The following is an 18,991-nucleotide window of genomic DNA, read 5'->3' as shown; positions in this document are numbered from 1 at the left end:
CTTAACAAAAATACTCTGATACCCACGTAGTAAGCTTCAATATTTCATAGGTAATGTCATAGCCATAGTCTTAAATATATTCAAGTCAATAAGAATGATAATATAAGTACTTCAGGATATCATTCCCAGGAAGGCTTATCTATGTCACATATGTAGATACAGTAATATTATTGCTCTAAGATGAAATGATTTAATAGTTACAAAATGCTTATGGCATTGCTTATGAAATAGGGTCAAGTAGTTGTTTGCTAGCATTGTTATTAATGTACCTACCTTCCCTATTTTTAAGGAATGTTTAATTATTCATGTTAACATTCTTGATGTGTTTTTATTTATGCTGGAATAAATGTTATTATTACAGAAAAAAATTAATTCAAAATTAACTCTTTAATGCAAGAACCAAAACAAAAACCTGAATAGACATTTCTCCAAAAAGATATAAAAATGGCTAACAAGCATGTGAAAAGATGCTCAACATCATTAGCCATTAGGGAAATGTAAATCAAAACCACAATGAGATACATTTCACACCCACTAGTATGGCTATTATTTAAAAAGGGAAAATAATAAGTGTTGGAGAGGATGTGGAGAAATAGGAACACTCATTCATTGTTGGTGGGTAAAATGGTTTAGCTGCTGTGGAAAACATTTTGGTGGTTCCGCAGAAAGCAAAGTGTAGAATTATAATGTGACCTGGCAAACACTTCTAGGTACATACTCAAAAGAATTGAGAGCAAAGACTAAAACATATATTTTCATATTTATGTTTATAGTGGCATTATTCACAATTTGCCAAAAGGTGGAAGCTACCCAAGTACCCAGCAATAGATGAATGGATAAAAAAATGTGGAATATATACACACAATGGAATATTACTCAGCCACAAAAAGGAATGAAGGGAGAACTTCTAGGAAGATGGTGGTGTAGGGAGCTCCAGGATTCACTCTGTCTCCAAAACAGCTAGTGGACATACAGGAACTGTCTAAAACAACTCTTCTGGGGCTCTGGAGTCCAGGGGACCACTGAACAGCATCCAGGTAAGAGTGGGAGAAGAGGTTGAGAAACTACGCTAAAGAACAGTGAGTGCCTTGCCCAGCTGGGCTGCTGGCAAGCATCTCCCACTCTCCAAGTGGACCACCTCTGGGTTTGGTCCTGGCTGACTGCTGTGGACAGAGAGGGATGTGAAGTTCTCTTTCCCAAGAGTGGGGTGGCAGTGGGGGATAGGCCAAGCACCGATCAGGACTTGTGATTGGCAAATTCAGATTGCTGGGTGACAGCTCTGAGATGCTGTTTCAGTATGCCTAGGACAGGCATGGCTGTAGCCATTATTCCACACCTGCCCCTGACAGGAGAAAAGAAGATGGCTTTTTTGTTTGATTGTTTGTTTTTAACAATGGAGGTTTAAAGACACATTACCTCCTTAGGGTTATGGGGAACAGTTTGCTGAAGAATACCATCATCTGGGCATCCAAGAAAGTACAGCTTTGGGAGGTCATTGAAAATGCTTCTGGGGGAAGTGGATGTGGCTCAGGCAATTGGGTTCCTGTCTACCATATCGGAAGTCCAGGGTTTGATGCCCAGGGCCTCCTGGTGAAGGCAAATGGGCCCATGTGGCGAGCTGTCCCACGCGGAGTGCTGGCCTGCACAGGAGTGCTGACGCACATGGAGAGCAGGCACAGCAGGATGGCACAATGAAGGAAGACACAAAGGAAAGGTAATGGGAGATGCAGCAGATCAGGGAGCTGAGGTGGCGCAAGAGAATGATCATCTCTCTCTCACTCCGGAAAGCCCCAGATTTGGTTCCCAGAGCTGCCAAATGAGAATACAAGCAGACACAGAAGAACACACAGTGAATGGACGCAGTGAGCAGACAATGGAGGGGAGGGAATGAAGGAGAAATAAATAAATAAATAAATAAATCTTTTTAAAAAAGGCTTCTGGCATCTTTCCCGATCCTCTTGCCAGGGCTCTTTAGAGCTGGTCTGCATCCCTTCATTGATCCCTGGCCCTGCATGGGTTGGGAAATCTGACTTGGGAAAGTCTTCTCCAGAGTGACCATCTTCTCAGAATTTGCCCTTAGGCAAAAGCAGCTAGTGGCAATGAAAGGAGTGTGAAAAAAACTATAGAGGGAAAACAAAAAATAACAGATCATATCAAGATTCCTGGAAAAGGAAGAGAAGAAAGGAAGCTTTCTTCAGGGGGATGAAACAATTGCAGAAATAGTGCAATCTTAAAAACCGTACCAAATATCCAGGGCAAGAATCAGATGAAGAACTAGAAAAATTTGATCAGTTAAACAAGGACAATTCTTAAAGTCTAGAATAAGTTGAACCAAGTGTCAAAGAAGAGCCTTAACACACAGGTAATTAACAATAAAACCCTAGGAAAAAGAGAGAAACTGATCTTTAGGGTAAACTCATCAAATAAACAGGTGCCTCATCATTAGCAAAAAATTACAAGTCATACTGAGAAACAGGAAAATATGGCCCAGTCATAAGAACAAATTAAAACTTCAGAGACCCACAGAATTTGAAAAAACTAATCAATGATGTTCAAAGAAATTTAAATAAATTCAAGGAGATGAAGGACAATATGGATAAAGAGACAAAGGATATTAAGAAGACATTTGTTGAACAGAAAATTTCAGCCTATAAAAAGAAACATGACAAAAATTATGGGAATGAAAGGAACAACAGAAGAGATTATAAATACACTAGAGGCATAAAGCACTATATTTGAACAGGCAAGAGGAAGAATCATTGAATTAGAAAACAGGATAATTAAAATCTTACAGAGAGGGGAGTGGATGTAGCTCAAATGGTTGAGTACCTGCTTACCACACGGGAGGTCCCAGGTTTGGTTCCCAGTGCTGCCTGAAAACAAGAAAACAAACAAGCAAACAAACGAAAACACTAACTCAGGGGAGCTGCTGTGGCTCAGTAGTTGAGCAATGGCTTCCCACACATGAGGTCCTGGGTTCAATCCCCCGCCCTGGTACCTCAGGAAGAAAAAAAAATCTTACGGATAGAGAAAAGAATGGTCAAAAACCTGAGTAGAGTCTCAGGGATTTGAACAACAGCATGAAGCACACAAACATATATGTCATGAGTATACCAGAAGGAGAAGAGAAGGAAAAAGGGGCAGAAAGAATATTTAAGTAAATTATGGCCAAAAATTTCCCAACTCCTAAAAAGACATAACTATATACATGTTCAAAAAGTGCAAAGTATCCAAACAGAATAAATCCTAATAGACCTTCTCCAAGACACATGCAAATCAGAACGTCAAATGCCAAAGACAGAGAATTATGAAAGTAACAAGAGAATAACAATTTGTCAAATAAAAGGGAACTGCAGTAAGACTATGTGTGATTCCTCAGTAGAAATCATGGAGGCAAGAAGGCAACGGTGTGATATATTTAAGGTACTGAAACGGAAAAACTGCTACCCAAGACTCTTTATCTGGCTAAACTGTCTTTCAAAAATGAGGGAGAGTTTAAGATATTCACAGATAAAAAGAAACAGAGGACTGTTAACCAGGGACCTGTTCTACAAGAAATGCTAAAGGGAGTTCTGCAGGCTGAAAGGAAAACAGAGGAGAGAGAGGATTGAAGTTTAATCCAGTAACATCACTAGTTACTAAGGAAATTAAAATCACAACCACAATGAGATATCATTTCACAACCATTCTGAATGGCCACTATTAAAAAAAACCCAGAAAGCTACAAGTTTTGAAGAGGATGTGGAGAAATAGCAATACTCATTCACTGCTGGTGGAAATGTAAAATGGTACAGCCGCTGTAGAAGACAGTTTGGCAGTTCCTCAGAAAGTTAAGTAAAGAATTGCCATATGATCTGGCAATCCCACTAGTAGGTATATACCCAGAAATTCTGAAAGCAGGGACTCGAACAGACATTTTTACACCAATGTTCATACAAGTTATTGTTCACAATTGCCAAAAGGTGGAACAACCCAAGTGTCCATCAACCAATGAATGGATAAACAAAATGTGGTATATATAAAGTATGGAATATTATTCAGCTTTAAGAAGGAATGAAGGCCTGATGCCTGCAACAACATGAATGAACCTGGAGGACATTATGTTGAGTGAAATAAGCCAAACACAAATATTGTACGATATCACAGATATGAAATAATTAAAATAAGCAAATTCACAGAGTGAATACAGGTTATGAGGGATCAAGGTAGGGACAGGGAATGGGGAGTTGATGCTTAATTGTTTCAGAGTTTCTGTATACATCAATTTATATATCAATATATATCAAAAGTCTTTAAAATGTTCATACCCTCTGACTTAGTAGTTCTCTTCTGAGAGTTTGTCCCAAAGAATCAAATAGTAGATGCTTATTCATTCAACAAATTAATTCAACCAATATTTTTTTCATTTTTAAAAAAAGTTTTTATTTTGAAATACTTTCAAACTTGGAGGACAGTTCCAAAATAATACAAACCCCATACAGATAACTCCAACATACCCCATCCCTTCCAGATAACCCAGATACACCAATGTCAACATTTTGCAACATTTGCTGCATCATTCTATCTACCTATCCGCCTATCTATCAATCCATCTATTTCTTAATTCATTTTCTGAACACTAGAATGTAGTTTGTATACATTATGCTCCCTGAACACTTAATACGGCCATGTACATTACTTATGAACAAGGATTTCACTTATGTAATCAATGAATATTTTTTAAGCATCTCAGTGAATAAAACACGTTCCTGGATTATGGAGCTTCCATTCCAATGGGCAAGAAAAACAATAAATATATAAAAATTTCAGGTATTGATAAATATGAAAAAGGCAGGTTATGAGGGAGCAGATGTAGCTCAGTGGTTGAGCACCTACTTCCCGTATTCCCATGTACAAGGTCCTTGATTCAATTCCTGGCACCTCATTAAAAAAAAAAAGCAGGTTGTGAGGTTGTGAGGGTAATATGTTGTGAGATTTTAATTTAGAAAAAGAAAACAGATAAGATCTCTGAAGAAATGACATGAATGAAGAAAGAATGCAATCTTTTATACAAGCAAATGGACATGCAAGAAAAAAAAGAAACAAGTACAAATGCTCCACGGCAGAATCTCCCAAACATTCCCAATATAGTTACCATCATACTGAATCTTAGCTAAAAGCCAATTATGAGTGCTTGGCTTCTATTTAAGAAAACGTGAGGGTTTTTTCAATTGCTACTAACTTATTCACTTTCAAAAATATTTTACCTTATATTAAACTTGTCTATTACAGTATTTATAGTTTTAAACAATCTAAATGTCCTATAATTATTACTAAATTGGCTACATAATAGATAAAACAGCCATAAAATAGAATACTTCAAAAACTTTAAAAGAGATGAATAGATAGAAAGATATGGCAAATATAACAAAATGTTAAAAAGTTGGTATAAGTCTGGTACATGGGTAAAAGTTATGTTTGAGGTCTTTGAATGGGTTTTGTACTATTTTAGCAACTGTCCCGTAAGTTTGAAGTTTTTTTTTTTTAATTAAAGGAAGGAGAAATCTTTAAAAAAAAACCAATATTTTAAAATTTCCTTTTCAGAAATATTTAATGATATGTAAAAATGCTATTATGTTAGTGAAAAGAGCAATTTATTAAATTGTACATATATTATGAGCTCAATTTTATTTTAAAAATGTATATAGAGGGAAGCAGCTCTGGCTCAACCAGATGAGCCCCGTCTACCATATGGGAGACCCTTGGTTCACATCCCAGGGCCTCCTTGTGAAGACAGGCTGGCCCACAAGCACCGCAGAGCACCGCCCGGCCCGCAGATGTGGCGGAGAGCCGACTCAGCAAGGTGATGCAACAAAAAGAAGGGAGACGAGTGAGAATACAGAAGAGCCCGCAGCAAATGGACACAAGAGAGCAGACAACAAGCAAGCCACAAGGGGGAAGGGGAAATTAATTAAATACAGATACAGAAGAATGTACAGCGAATGGACACAGAGAACAGACACACGCAAAAAGCCACAAAAGGGGGGGATTATTAAAAAAAATAAAAAGTATGCAGATATATATTTGAACCATTTCACAACAGAGTTTTCTATATACAGAAAAAAGAATGGAAGTCTATAACCCAACTAAGTGATAAAATAGCAATTACCTGTAGGTGATGTGATTATGAATAACGTTTATCTTCTTTGGACATGTCTTTGTTTTCTAAATATTCCAAATTTATTACTTTATAAACATGGGAAAACCCAAAGTTATTTTCAAAATAAATGTCCTCAAAGATGGGATCTCGGTTCCATCAGAGTTTCTGTATATATACCAATTTATATATCAATATATATTAAAAGCCTTTAAACAGGTTCAACAGGAAACATTTCAGTTTCTGATCACCTACTGTTATTTATGACATTAATATTATAATTGAGAATAATGTAACAAGCAAATAGTAATGGGGAATATAAAAGGGATTAGCTTCCTTTTTCTTCATATTTCATTCACTTTGGGACAGACTAATGGGTAACTAAAAAGGTCCTATAGAAATGTTTATACTTACATTCCTGTTTGAAGGTGAAGTAGTCTGTAAGATGCCTGCATTCATGATTTCCTCGAAGCAGAAACAATGTTTTAGGATGATTAATCTTTAAACTCCATAAATACAGCACACACTACAAGACAAATTTAAGGATAAAATTATAAAGCAATAAACTTCTGCTAACTTCTGCTAAGACAAAAGGTTATATTAACAGTACTTATGAAGTGTAGCAGAAATTATAAACAATCATTTTCACAGTATGCTTGAGAAATAGGGGTAAATATGCTCAGTTCAAAATCCAAAACGAAGATAATGGTTAACTAAATTAAAAATTACACTAAATTACACTAAAAATTTAGTGTTTCTTAAAAGGAATGTTTACATATTCCTAGTGATATCCAGGGTTTAAACTATCAAATGGTCTAAAAGGGTCTGAAAAGTTTCACACAAAAAAGCAACAGAACAATTTTGTTCCAAAAAAATTTAAAACTCGAAAAGATAATTATTTTTTCAAAGTAGTCCTGTTATAGGTTTGATGATATCATTTTCTTAAAAGTTATGGCATTCTATAAGGACTGCCTTGATCAGTTTGTCTTATCTAACATTCAGTTAACAGTAAGCACTTAAACTATTAAAAAAAAGAAAAAACCATGTTTGAATGTGCTGGTATAGAAAGACTTCTAAACTGTATTATCAAGTGAAAAAAGCATGAAATAGAGCATGGACCCTTTTGTGAACATATTTCAAAAGTATATTTAACTATAAATATGAATATAGGCCTAATTACTTTTTCCTACAAGAAATTGTTAATAGCATTTATTCCTGGCAAGGTATGGGTAGAGACTTCAACTTTTCATTTATCACCTTTCTGTACTATTACATTTTAACCTTATACATGAACAACTTTTTTTTTTTTTTTTTTTTTTACTATCAACAGGGATTATCTGAGCAGGAAGATAATGAGCAACTTTTAATTTTTGCTTTAGAATATCTTTGTATCTAAAATAACTTCTAATAAATGACATATTGTAAACACATCATATAAACCTCAGCATGCCATTTGTTCATGCTACAATGTCATGTCCTTTACATGTTATTTACATTTGTTAAGTTAGTATTTTTATTGTCAATATCATGTTGCATTACATTCCCTTTCACAAAATGGATCAGTGGTTCAAAAGTAATTTAAGAAATCAAAATGGAAATGAAATAGGACTAAATACTATAAATGAGAATAATGTAACAAATAGTAAAGGGAAACACAAAGGGAATAGAGAACGTAAATATATATATCCTGGGAAATTTAGCAGATGTCTGTTCCTTTCAGTAGCTCCTTTGTTTTATAGTAGAATTAAAGCTATGATTTCCAGACTATAAATCACCTTTTGCCATGGGTGCCATATACATGAGAAAGAAATATTCACTCACTTTTCTGTTCACTTTACCAATTAAAACCCATGAGCAATGATGAGTTTTTCACTTAGTCAATGATTATATACTGTAATGAAGATTGGAAAGATGCAATAGGATTAATACCTGGAGTTCCAGCTCTAAAGCAATTCTAATAAAAAAATTTGTACATGAATGTCAAACATCTCCATGCTCCTTAATCAAAGAGAACAACAGGTGATCAATAACATACCTCCTAATTATGCTTCAGTGTTGAATCAAAATAGGGGAATCTGAATTCAATTAAATTGTGACTAATATGTTCCATCTTTGTCAACATACTGTGAAAAGACACAAGCAGCAAATGCACAACTGCTTCTCCACACTGATGGCTAGCAAGAGTAAAGGTGTCCTGTGAGTTTTGAAATGGAGTAAGATAAACATTTTTCTTTCTGACTATTATAATATGTAAAGAAATTGTATTTAAATTTAAATGACTTCTTGTAATGGCGAATATTATTGTTATTCCCAAGGTGAAACATGGGAAAACCTTCCAGCATTTGAATATAACTGTGTTGTCTTAGAATTTGAAAGCAGAGTAGGTGTCATAGAAATCACTTCTTAAATTTTTTATTTCATGTTCCACCTAAATATCTAGAACTTTCTGACAAAGACACCAAACACATACACACACACACACATTTCAGTCTTAATCCTGTACTTTATTTAATGGGGAAACACTAAAAGCATCATGATTAAGATCAGGAATAAAGCAAGGATATCCACTATCTCAGCTTCAACATTGTACTAGAGGTTTTAGACAATGGAATTGGACAAAAGAAATCAGTTAGAGCCTTAAGAATATTAAAGAAGAAATAAAACTATATATGAAGATGATATATGATAATATGCCTGACCCATAACTGACTTGATTTTATCTTCAGGCCATAATTTATATATCTAATAATGATTACTACCACCAAAGTAGTCTCTATGCTATGTTTTCTGCTAAAAGTTATGATGTTTCTGTTGCCTACATTATGAGATAGACTGTACTATTGCTCCCAGCTCTATGCTTTCTCTTGTGAAGAATATTATACATTTACACTATTTCCCATGTGGATTCCAGTGCCTTCCCAGAGGCAGGGTATACTTTTCCATCCCATGTCAGATTTGGCTATGTGACTTGCTTTGGTCAATAGGATATGACTGGATGAAATATATACCTATGGCCATTCAGAAGCTTTAAACGTTCTAACATGGTTCTGCTTGGCATCCCCTATTCTGCTTTCTGCAACGAAAACAGCATGTCCCAGAGTATGGCTGTTCACTCAGTCCTGGAATGAGAAGACATGTGGAACAGAGCTGAGCACTGCTGAGGAGAGACCAAAGAAACCAAGGAAAACTATAGCTAGTCTACAGCCTATGTGCTACATGAGTGAGAAATAAATCTTTGTCACTATATATAAAAAATAGAACAGCCAGGAAAACAATGAAAAAGAGAAATCATGAGGGGAAATTGGCCCTACCAGAGGTTAAAACATATTATAAAGCCTCTACAATTAAAACAGTGCTACTGGTGTATATACAGATTACTATACCAGGGAAACAAAACAGTGAGTCTAGAAACAGATTCAAGTACATATGAAAATATAATAAAAATAAAGGTGACATCTCAATCATGAGGGTAAAGCAGGACTTTTTAACTGGGTACCTGCGATGGTCTGAAGCTGTACTGGACCCCAGAAAAGTATGTTCTTAAAGTTAATCCATTCCAGTAGGTGTGGGCCCACTCTAAGTGGGAGCTTTCGGTGAGTAGGACCTTAACTTTCAGATGGGACCCACCTCATTCAGGGTGGTTCTTAAACGTCTTACTTTGCTTTCTAAGAGAATGAAATTTGGACAAAGAAGAAAGAGCCGCGGAAGCAATAAGCTGAATGCAGTGAAACCCAGAAGAGAAAGGAGAGACCATTAGATGCTGTCATGTACCTTGCCATGCGGCAGAGGAGCCCAGGATCACCAGCAGCCAGTCTCCGGGTAGAAAGAATCACCTTGATGATGCCTTGATTTGAACATTTTTCTCAGCCTCGAAACTGTAAGCTTCTAAGTTAATAAGTTTCTATTGTTAAAAGCCAACCCGTTGGGAAGCAGATTTGGCTCAAGGGATAGAGCATCCACCTACCACATGGGAGGTCCAGGGTTCAAACCCAGGGCCTGCTGACCCATGTGATGAGCTGGCCCAGTGCAGTGCTGATGCACGCGGGGTGTCCCCCGCATAGGGGAGCACCACATGCAAGGAGTGCACCCCACAAGGAGAGCTGCCCAGAGCAAAAGAAGTGCAGACTGCCCAGGGTGGTGCCCCACACATGGAGAGCTGATGCAGCAAGATGGCGCAACAAAGAGACACAGATTCCCGGTGCCGCTGGCAAGAATAAAAGCGGAAACAGAAGAACACACAGGGAACGGACACAGAGAACAGACAACTGTTGGGGGGGGGGGGGGAATAAATAAATAAATAATAAATCTTTAAAAATAAAAAAAGTCAACTCATTTCTGGCATATTGCTTTTGGCAGGTTATCAGACTAGAACAGTACCATTTTTAAAAATATTAAATTAGATAATATCTCACACCATACATAAAAATTAGGGATCCCATTGCTAAAAAAAAAAAAAAGAAAGAAATCACACATGTTCCAGGAGTAATTACAATATCTAACTAAGATGTTGTAAAATAAGATTCAGATCTTGTTTTTATTTGTCAACAAAAGGAACCAGGACACTGAACAGAAGTGTTAATTCTAGGGATGGGACAGGGAAAATACAAGATGAATCTGTAACATCCTATGATGTCATAAGGAAGTACTCAAAAAAAGGAGATGACATGTCAAAAGTGAGATATATAATTCAGTTGGAAGGAACTCTCAATGGTCAAAGCTAGAATAATTTTAACAACAAAATAAATTATGATAGAACTGGATTATAGTCCACAGGAGAAAAATATCCACAGCTCCATACTGATCTAAGTAAATAAATGGGAGAGAAAGGAGAAATCTTCATTTAAAAGAATGTGAATTAATAAATAAAGAAGGAATGGAGGAAATACAAACTCACCATTAGGCAAAACGCACAGTAGTAACTGTTATAGGCAAGATCCAGAGGACAAAGTCTGAGATAAGCAGTATTAGCACAGTCACAAAGTATCACTCCAAAATACTGGCCAATTACAAAGAAAAAATAATAATAAAAATACTATTAGTAATAGAAATCCAGTAGACATCACCTTAACTTAGTGATCAAGGGCAATATTACTAGTGATAAGATACTCTAATGTCACATATCCCTCATATAACAAAATATCACTTCTGTGCTATTCCTGCCAAAAGTGCAAAACCTCAATCTAATCACAAGAGACACACCTAAATTGGTGGACATACTACAAAATAAATGACAAGTACTTATAGAAAGTGTAAAGGTCACTAAAGATTATGAAAGAATGAGGAAATAAATTCAATATGAGATGCCCTTTAACAGACTGAAGAAGTTTCTCTCTATTCCCAGGTTAATGAGAGGTTTTTTCTCTCTCAATAATGATTTTTTTTTTAATGTTTGGAAACCACATATCCGATAAGAGTTTTTCCCCCCACCCCTCATTGTTTTGCACTCATTGTCTGCTTTCTGTGTCTATTTGCTATGTGTTCTTCTGCATCCGCTTGTCTTCTCTTTAGGTGGCACCAGGAACTGATCCTGGGACCTTCCAGAGTGGGAGAGAGGTGCTCAATCTCTTGCACCACCTCAGCTCCCTGGTCTGCTGAGTCTCTTATTGTCTCTCCTTTGTGTCTCTTTTTGTTGAGTCATCTTGCTGCCCCAGCACTCTGCACAGGCCAGCTCACTGTGCAGACCAGCTTGCCTTCACCAGGAGGCCCTGGGAATTGAACCCTGGACTTCTCAGATGGTAGACAGGAGCCCAATCTCTTGAGCCACATTCAGTTCCCAAAATCATGAATTGATGTTGAATTTTGTCCAAGGCTTTTTCTGTATCTCTTGAGATAATCATGGTTTTCCTTCTTTATTCTGTTAAGATGGTAAATTATATCTATTTTTGCATGTTAAATCAACCATACACTCTTGTGTGAACTCAACTTTGATATATATTATTTTTTATATAGTGCTGTATTCAATTTGCTAATATTTGGTTAAGAATTTTTGCGTCTATGTTCATGAAGATATTGGTCTATCTTTTTTTTTTTTTTACTCCTTATAAACTTTTGTCTGGTTTTGCTGTCTGGGTAATGTAGGCCTCATAAAATTTCTTAAGGAGTTTGTGTAAAACTGGTACTGGTATTATTTGCTCCTTAAATGCTTTGTAGAATGAAGGGAGGTAGAACTGCAGCTTTTCTGTGTTGGGAAGTTTGTAATGAATTCAATTTGTTCAATTTTATGAATTCAACTTAAAAAATAAACATAGTACTATTCAGATATCTATTTCCAATTGAGTGAGGTTTGGTGATTTGTCTCTTACAAGAAAATTTTCAATTTCATCTACATTGCCAGATTTACTGGCATCAGGTTGTTCATAATATTTCTTTATTATCCTTTTAATGAATGTAAGAACACTAGTAATGCCTCCCCTCTTTTATTATATATATATTTTTTGTTTTTTTTTGTTTTTTAAAAGATCTATTTATTTATTTAATTCCCCCCAACCCCCCCACCCCCGGTTATCTGTTCTCTGTGTCTATTTGCTGTGTCTTGTTTCTTTTGTCCGCTTCTGTTGTCGTCAGCGGCACAGGAAGTGTGGGCGGCGCCATTCCTGGGCAGCCTGCACTTTCTTTCACGCTGGGTGGCTCTCCTTACGGGGCACACTCCTTGCGCGTGGGGCTCCCCTACGCGGGGGACAGCCCTGCGTGGCAGGGCACTCCTTGCGCGCATCAGCACTGCACATGGGCCAGCTCCACACGGGTCAAGGAGGCCTGGGGTTTGAACCGCGGACCTCCCATGTGGTAGACGGACGCCCTAACCACTGGGCCAAGTCCGTTTCCCATTATATATTGTTAATTCATGCTTTCAACCATTTTTCTCTGATCACTTTAACAATTTTTTTTTCAGGTATTGGGGGTTGGAGATTGAACTAGGATCTCGTATATGGAAGTTGGCACTCAACCACTGAGCCACATTGGCTTCTGTGAGTTGTTTTTTGTTTGTTTTGCTTGTTTTAGTTTAGTTTTGTTTTTTTCAGAGACAGCAGGAACTGAACCCAGGACCTCCCATGTGGGAGGCAGGCACTCAACCACTTGAGCCACATCTGATCCAATAATCTTTTATTTTAAAAAAGTGCTGTCTTTGTTCTCTAGTTCATTTATTTCTGTTCATATCCTTACTTTTGCTTAATTTAGGTTTAATTTGCTCTCTCTCTCAAGATTCCTAAGGTGAGGGTAAGATTACTGATTTGAGATCTTTTTTCCCCTAATATTTGATGGTAATAATTTCCCTCTGAATACTATTTTAGATGCATGTCATAATTTTTGATGTTATGCTTTCATTCAGTACAAAATACCTTCACTTTCCACTGAGATTTCTTCTTTGACCCACGAGTCATTTAGAAATGTGCAAATTTCCAAACATTTTGTAATTTTCCAGATATTTTGTTATAGGTTTCTAGTTTAATTACATCGTAATCTGAGACATACTATTAATAATTTCAGTCCTTTTATTTGACATATTATGGCCCAGAATATGGTTTCTTTGTACATTTTAAAAGAATATGTTTTCAGTTGCTGTAGGATATTCCTTCTACTTTTTCTATTAATTACTGAGAAAAAATAGACTTTAAGCCAAAAATTGTTATGAGGAACAAAGACAGTCATTATATACTGATAAAGGGGTCAAGTAAATAAGAAGACATAATAATTATCTAAGAGCATCTAAGAGCAGAGTCCTAAAATACATGAGGCAAATACAGACAGGTTTTTCAGGAAAAAATAGATGGTTCTATATTAACAGTAGGAGACTTTAATACCCCACCATAAATAATGGATAGAACATTTAGATGAGTATCAATAAGGAAATACAAGACTTGAACAATACTCTAAACCAACTAGACCTAACAAATAATTATAGAACACTTCACCCAAAGGCAGCGGAATACACATTCTTCTCTAGTGAACAGGGATCACTCTCTAGGATGGACCACGTTAGGTCACATTTAAAAAGTCTCAATAAATTCAAATACATTGAAATCATACAGTGTATATTCTCTGATCACTAGAGAAGGAAGCTAGAAATCAATAACAGGAAGAAATAGAAAATTCACAAATATGTAGAAATTTAAAAATGTTCTCTTAAACAACCAATGGGTTAAAAAGGAAATCATAGGGAAATTATGAAATACCTTGAAGTAAATGAAAACAAAAATACAACATACCAAAACTTGTAGGATGAAGTAAAAGCAGTGCTGAGAAAAATTTAGACCACCAAATGGTTATATAAAAAAAGAAGAGGGAAGCAGATTTGGCTGGGAAGCAGAAGTGGCTCAACCAGTTGGGCATCCACCTACCACATGGGAGGTCCTGGGTTTGGATCCTAGTGCCTCCTAAAGAAGATGAGCAGATGCTGTACCCACTGCAATGAAGAGATGCCTAAACAAGCCCACAAACTCTGCAGCCCACGGGAAATGGATGTGGCTCAGGCCATTGGGCACTAGCCTCCCATGTGGGAGGTCCTGGGTTCGGTTCCCAGTGCCTCCTGGAGAAGGCAAGTAAAACAATAGCAGACAGATGAGAGAACTATCCATTCAACAAATGATGCTAGACTTCTGGCAAGATGGTGGCTGAGTGAGCTTGCCTTGCCATCTCTCCTGGGAAGAGGCAGCTGGGCGCCGCTGGAGGTTCTCCGGGACCAGGCTTTTTCAGGATTTTTGCAGGGCAGGAAGTGTCTGGACATTGATTTGGTGGGAAGGTAACGGAGAGGATTAGTCTATAAGATATAATTTGGGTTCTATTGCCCGGAGGTGAGACCTGCACACGGGCTGCTCCCTCCTTGGGGGTGGGCAGAGCCGTGGAACCCGCACTTCGGCCGCGCTTTTTGGTGGCTCTGTGGTGCAGGGGAATTCGAGAGTCCTGGGCAGGCTGTTGGGGGGTTGATGGGACAGGACGCCTTTGTGGATCGATTTGGGGAGACAGACGGTGTTTTGTTGTGAAGCGGGGGAATTTTTGATTGCGGACACAAATAATAGCGCTTCCGCCTGGAGCCCCGCCCCCACAGGCCTGGCATCCGATCTGCAACGGAATTAGATAGCTGAATTGACGAAATATCCACATAAATAAACCCTAGTGAGTAAGTGAATTGCAGGGTTCAGACATAATATAGAGTCTGCGGATCTGACTTCCCCCATAGGGCTGGCAACCAGCTGCGGGGATCCCTGAGGGCTGTGTTACACTGCGGGGCTCCTAGGCTTCCTGTTGACCAGATTCGAGGTGGCCAGGTCTGAGTCCCCTAAACTCTGGTGGCCCACACCCCAGAGACTCACACCTCTTCAGTCTTCAATATCTCAGACTTTCCACCCCTGAATCCATCACGCCCTGAGGTCCATCTGAGGTCCTTGAATGCCCTAGCCTTCAACGTTTGCATTTTTTCTTAACCGTTTCATTTTGTTTTGTTTCTATTTTCATTTTATCTTATTTTTTACTTTTTTTAATGTCCTGAGTGCTAATATTGCATTATCACCTAGTCTTTTCTCCCAGCATATTCCCCAAAGTCTTTTTTTTTATTCAGTTATTTAGGGTTTTTGTTGTTGTTGTTGTAGTTGGTGTTGCAATTGTGGTTCGCGTATATCTGTTTTTTTCTTTCCCCTACCTGTTCTCCACCCTTTGCCCACCCCCCTTTTTCTTTTTTCCTTACTTCTCTTCTTTTTTTTTTTCTCACTTCATTTTTTGTTTTTTCTTTTTCTGTTTTCACTCTCCCTCTTGTCCCTCATTTTCTACTTATTTTATTTTAATTCAATTATACAATAGGTGCTGCAGGGAACACCTCACATTTGCTGGATTTTCTCATCCTCCACTGCCTCATTTCTATGTGAACTGATTTAGGCTACCTACACTATCCCCTTCCCCCTACATCTTGATATCCGCCATCATCTACTGTCTCTCCTATATTCCACCTCCCTTTCTTTGATCCACAAAGTGTCTAACTCTTAATTCCTAGTACCCTTGCTTTGTTTTCTGTCTGTTATCCACTCTTGAAACTATTACCTTTCTTTTCTCTTTCCCTCTCTCACGAAAGCAATAGCTTTTTAGCTCATACCATATTCCTCCCATATTCAGTCAGCTACCTCATAATAGATACTCTACCTACTGCTATAACTCTACACAATTTTACATGAATCTAACCTCCATCCTCCCAGATCTCATATTCTTGCTTTGTTAACATATATCACCAAAACTACTTTACACTTTTTCCTTGCTTACACAATTACCTTTCCCCAGCACTAATACTTTCCTTTAAAGTGAACCTAACCAGCAACAAGAAATTAGAATAAGAAGAACAAAGTGACAAAGAGAAGATATAACACTTACGCAAAAACAACAGCTAATTAATCTCCAAGAGTAGACAAAGAAGCTAAGGAACTGATTAAACCCGTCAAGATAAAATGATGACCAGACAGCAACAAAAACCTACAAACCAAACCAGCAATCAGGAAAACATGGCTGAATCCAATCAACAAACTAAAAATCAGGAAGGGGAGCAGAACTTCGCTCAAGCAATGAAAGATTTCAGAACATTTATCACCGACAAATTTGATGAAGTAATGAAAGAGGTTAACAACATGAAGACAACACTCGGAGGGGAAATTGCAGACATATGCAAAAAGATAACAGATATGATGGGAATGAACATCACAGTTCAAGAAATCAAAAATACACTTGCAGCAAATATCAGCAGACTAGAAGAGGCAGAGCAGAGAATTAGTGATGTGGAAGACAGTACATCAGAAATCAAACAGATAGTAGAAGGGGTCGATAAAAAGATAGAAAAAATCCAGCTAGGACTTAGGGACCTGAATGACAATGCAAAACACTCAAACATACGTATTATAGGCATTACAGAAGGAGAAGAGAAGAGAAAGGGGTCAGAAGGAGTGTTGCAGGAAATAATGGCTGAAAACTTCCCAAATCTACTGAAAGAGACAGAAGTACATATCCAAGAAGCACAGCGCACTCCACTAGTCATAAACCCCAACAGACCCACCCCAAGACACATACTTGTCAAATTATCCAATGCTCAAGACAAAGAGAAAATTCTAAAAGCAGCAAGAGAAAAGAAAACTATCACATACAAGGGAAGCTCCATAAGATTAAGTGCTCATTTCTCATCTGAAACCATGGAGGCAAGAAGGCAGTGGTATGATATAATCAAAGTACTAAAGGAAAAAAATTTCCAACCAAGAATACTCTATCCAGCTAAACTAGCATTCAAACATGATGGAGAGTTCAAAATATTCACAGATAAACAGAAACTGAAAGAGTATACCAACAAGAAACCTCCCCTTCAAGAAATTCTAAAGGGAGTTCTGCAGGAAGAAAGGAAAAAACAGGACAGGCAGAGTTGGAGGAGAGTATAAGAGCAACAAAAAAAGACAAAAATAGAAGAAAAAAAAATACAAACAAAATATAGCTAACACAAATAATTCCTTGAAAGTAATAACACTGAATGTCAACGGATTAAACTCACCTATCAAAAGATTCAGACTGGGTCATTGGATAAGGAAATATGACCCATCTATATGCTGTCTACAAGAGACACATCTTAGACACAGAGACGCATGGAGATTGAAAGTAAATGGCTGGAAAACAATCATACAAGCAAACAGTAACCAAAAAAAGGCAGGAGTAGCTATATTAATATCAGACAAAATAGACTTTAAATGTGAAACAATTGTGAGAGACAAAGAAGGACACTGCATTTTAGTGAAAGGGAAAATCTGTCAAGAAGATCGAACAATCATAAATATTTATGCTCCTAACAAGGGTGCCTCTAAATACGTGAGGCAAACGCTGGAAAAACTAAGTGAAACAATAGATGCATCTACAATTATAGTGGGGGATTTTAATACACCACTATCTACCTTGGACAGAACATCACAAAAGAGAATCACTAAAGAAACAAAACATTTGAACAGTATATTAGAGGAGCTGGATCTAATAGACATATATAGATCATTACACACAAACACAGCAGGATATACATTTTTTTCAAGCGCACATGGATCATTCTCCAAGATAGACCATATGCTAGGCCACAAAGAAAAGCTTAATGAATTCAGAAAGATTGAAATCATACAAAACAATATCTCTGACCACAGTGGAGTCAAGCTGGAAATTTGCAAGGGACAGAGGCCCAGGTTTCACACCAAGATGTGGAAATTAAACAGCACAATCTTAGAAAAACAGTGGGACATAGAGGAAATATCAAAAGAAATCAATGACTACCTTGAAACAAATGATAATGATAACACAACATACCAAAATTTATGGGATGCAGCAAAAGCAGTACTGAGAGGGAAATTTATAGCCATAAATTCATATATCAAAAAAGAAGAAAGAGCAAAAATTGAAGAACTGCACATTTGAAGGAATTAGAAAAACAACAACAAAGTAACCCAACAGGAAGAAGAAGGAAGGAAATAACAAAGATAAAAGCAGAACTAAATGAAATAGAAAATAAGAAAGCACTTGAAGAGATAAACAAGACCAAGAGCTGGTTTTTTGAGAAGATCAACAAAATTGACAAATCTTTAGCGAGACTAACAAAGAAAAATAGAGAGAAGATGCAAATACACAAAATAAGAAATGAGAAAGGCAATATCACCACTGACCCCACAGAAATAAAGACTATCATAAGAGGATAGTTTGAAAAATTATATTCTAAAAAAAATGACGATTTAGAGGAAATGGACAAATTCCTAAAACACATAAGCAACCCATACTGATGAAAGAAGAAATTGATGATCTTAACAAACCAATCACAAGTAGCGAGATAGAATCAGTCATTAAAAATCTCCAAACTAAGAAGAGCCT

The 18,991-nt window shown here is 37.2% G+C and overlaps 1 protein-coding gene across 7 annotated transcripts in view; it reads right to left on the bottom strand.

Moving 5' to 3' along the window:
* Nucleotides 1-18,991, bottom strand: part of PPP3CC (protein phosphatase 3 catalytic subunit gamma) — a 135,305-nt gene that overhangs the window by 70,952 nt on the left and 45,362 nt on the right. For 4 of the 7 annotated variants that reach the window (XM_058289897.2, XM_058289895.2, XM_071212699.1 and 1 more), the window contains exons 4-5: nt 11,031-11,132; nt 6,551-6,662 (exon numbers count right to left, since the gene is read on the bottom strand). In XM_058289897.2, coding sequence (XP_058145880.1) covers nt 6,551-6,662; nt 11,031-11,132 — 214 coding nt within the window. The remainder of the gene's footprint in view (nt 1-6,550; nt 6,663-11,030; nt 11,133-18,991) is intronic. The other 3 variants (XM_058289899.1, XM_058289900.2, XM_058289901.2) reach the window with 1 other exon arrangement.

The sequence above is a fragment of the Dasypus novemcinctus genome, chromosome 29 (genome assembly GCF_030445035.2).
Source record: "Dasypus novemcinctus isolate mDasNov1 chromosome 29, mDasNov1.1.hap2, whole genome shotgun sequence".
Taxonomy (NCBI): Eukaryota; Metazoa; Chordata; class Mammalia; order Cingulata; family Dasypodidae; genus Dasypus; species Dasypus novemcinctus.
This window is presented reverse-complemented; position numbering and strand designations above follow the sequence as displayed.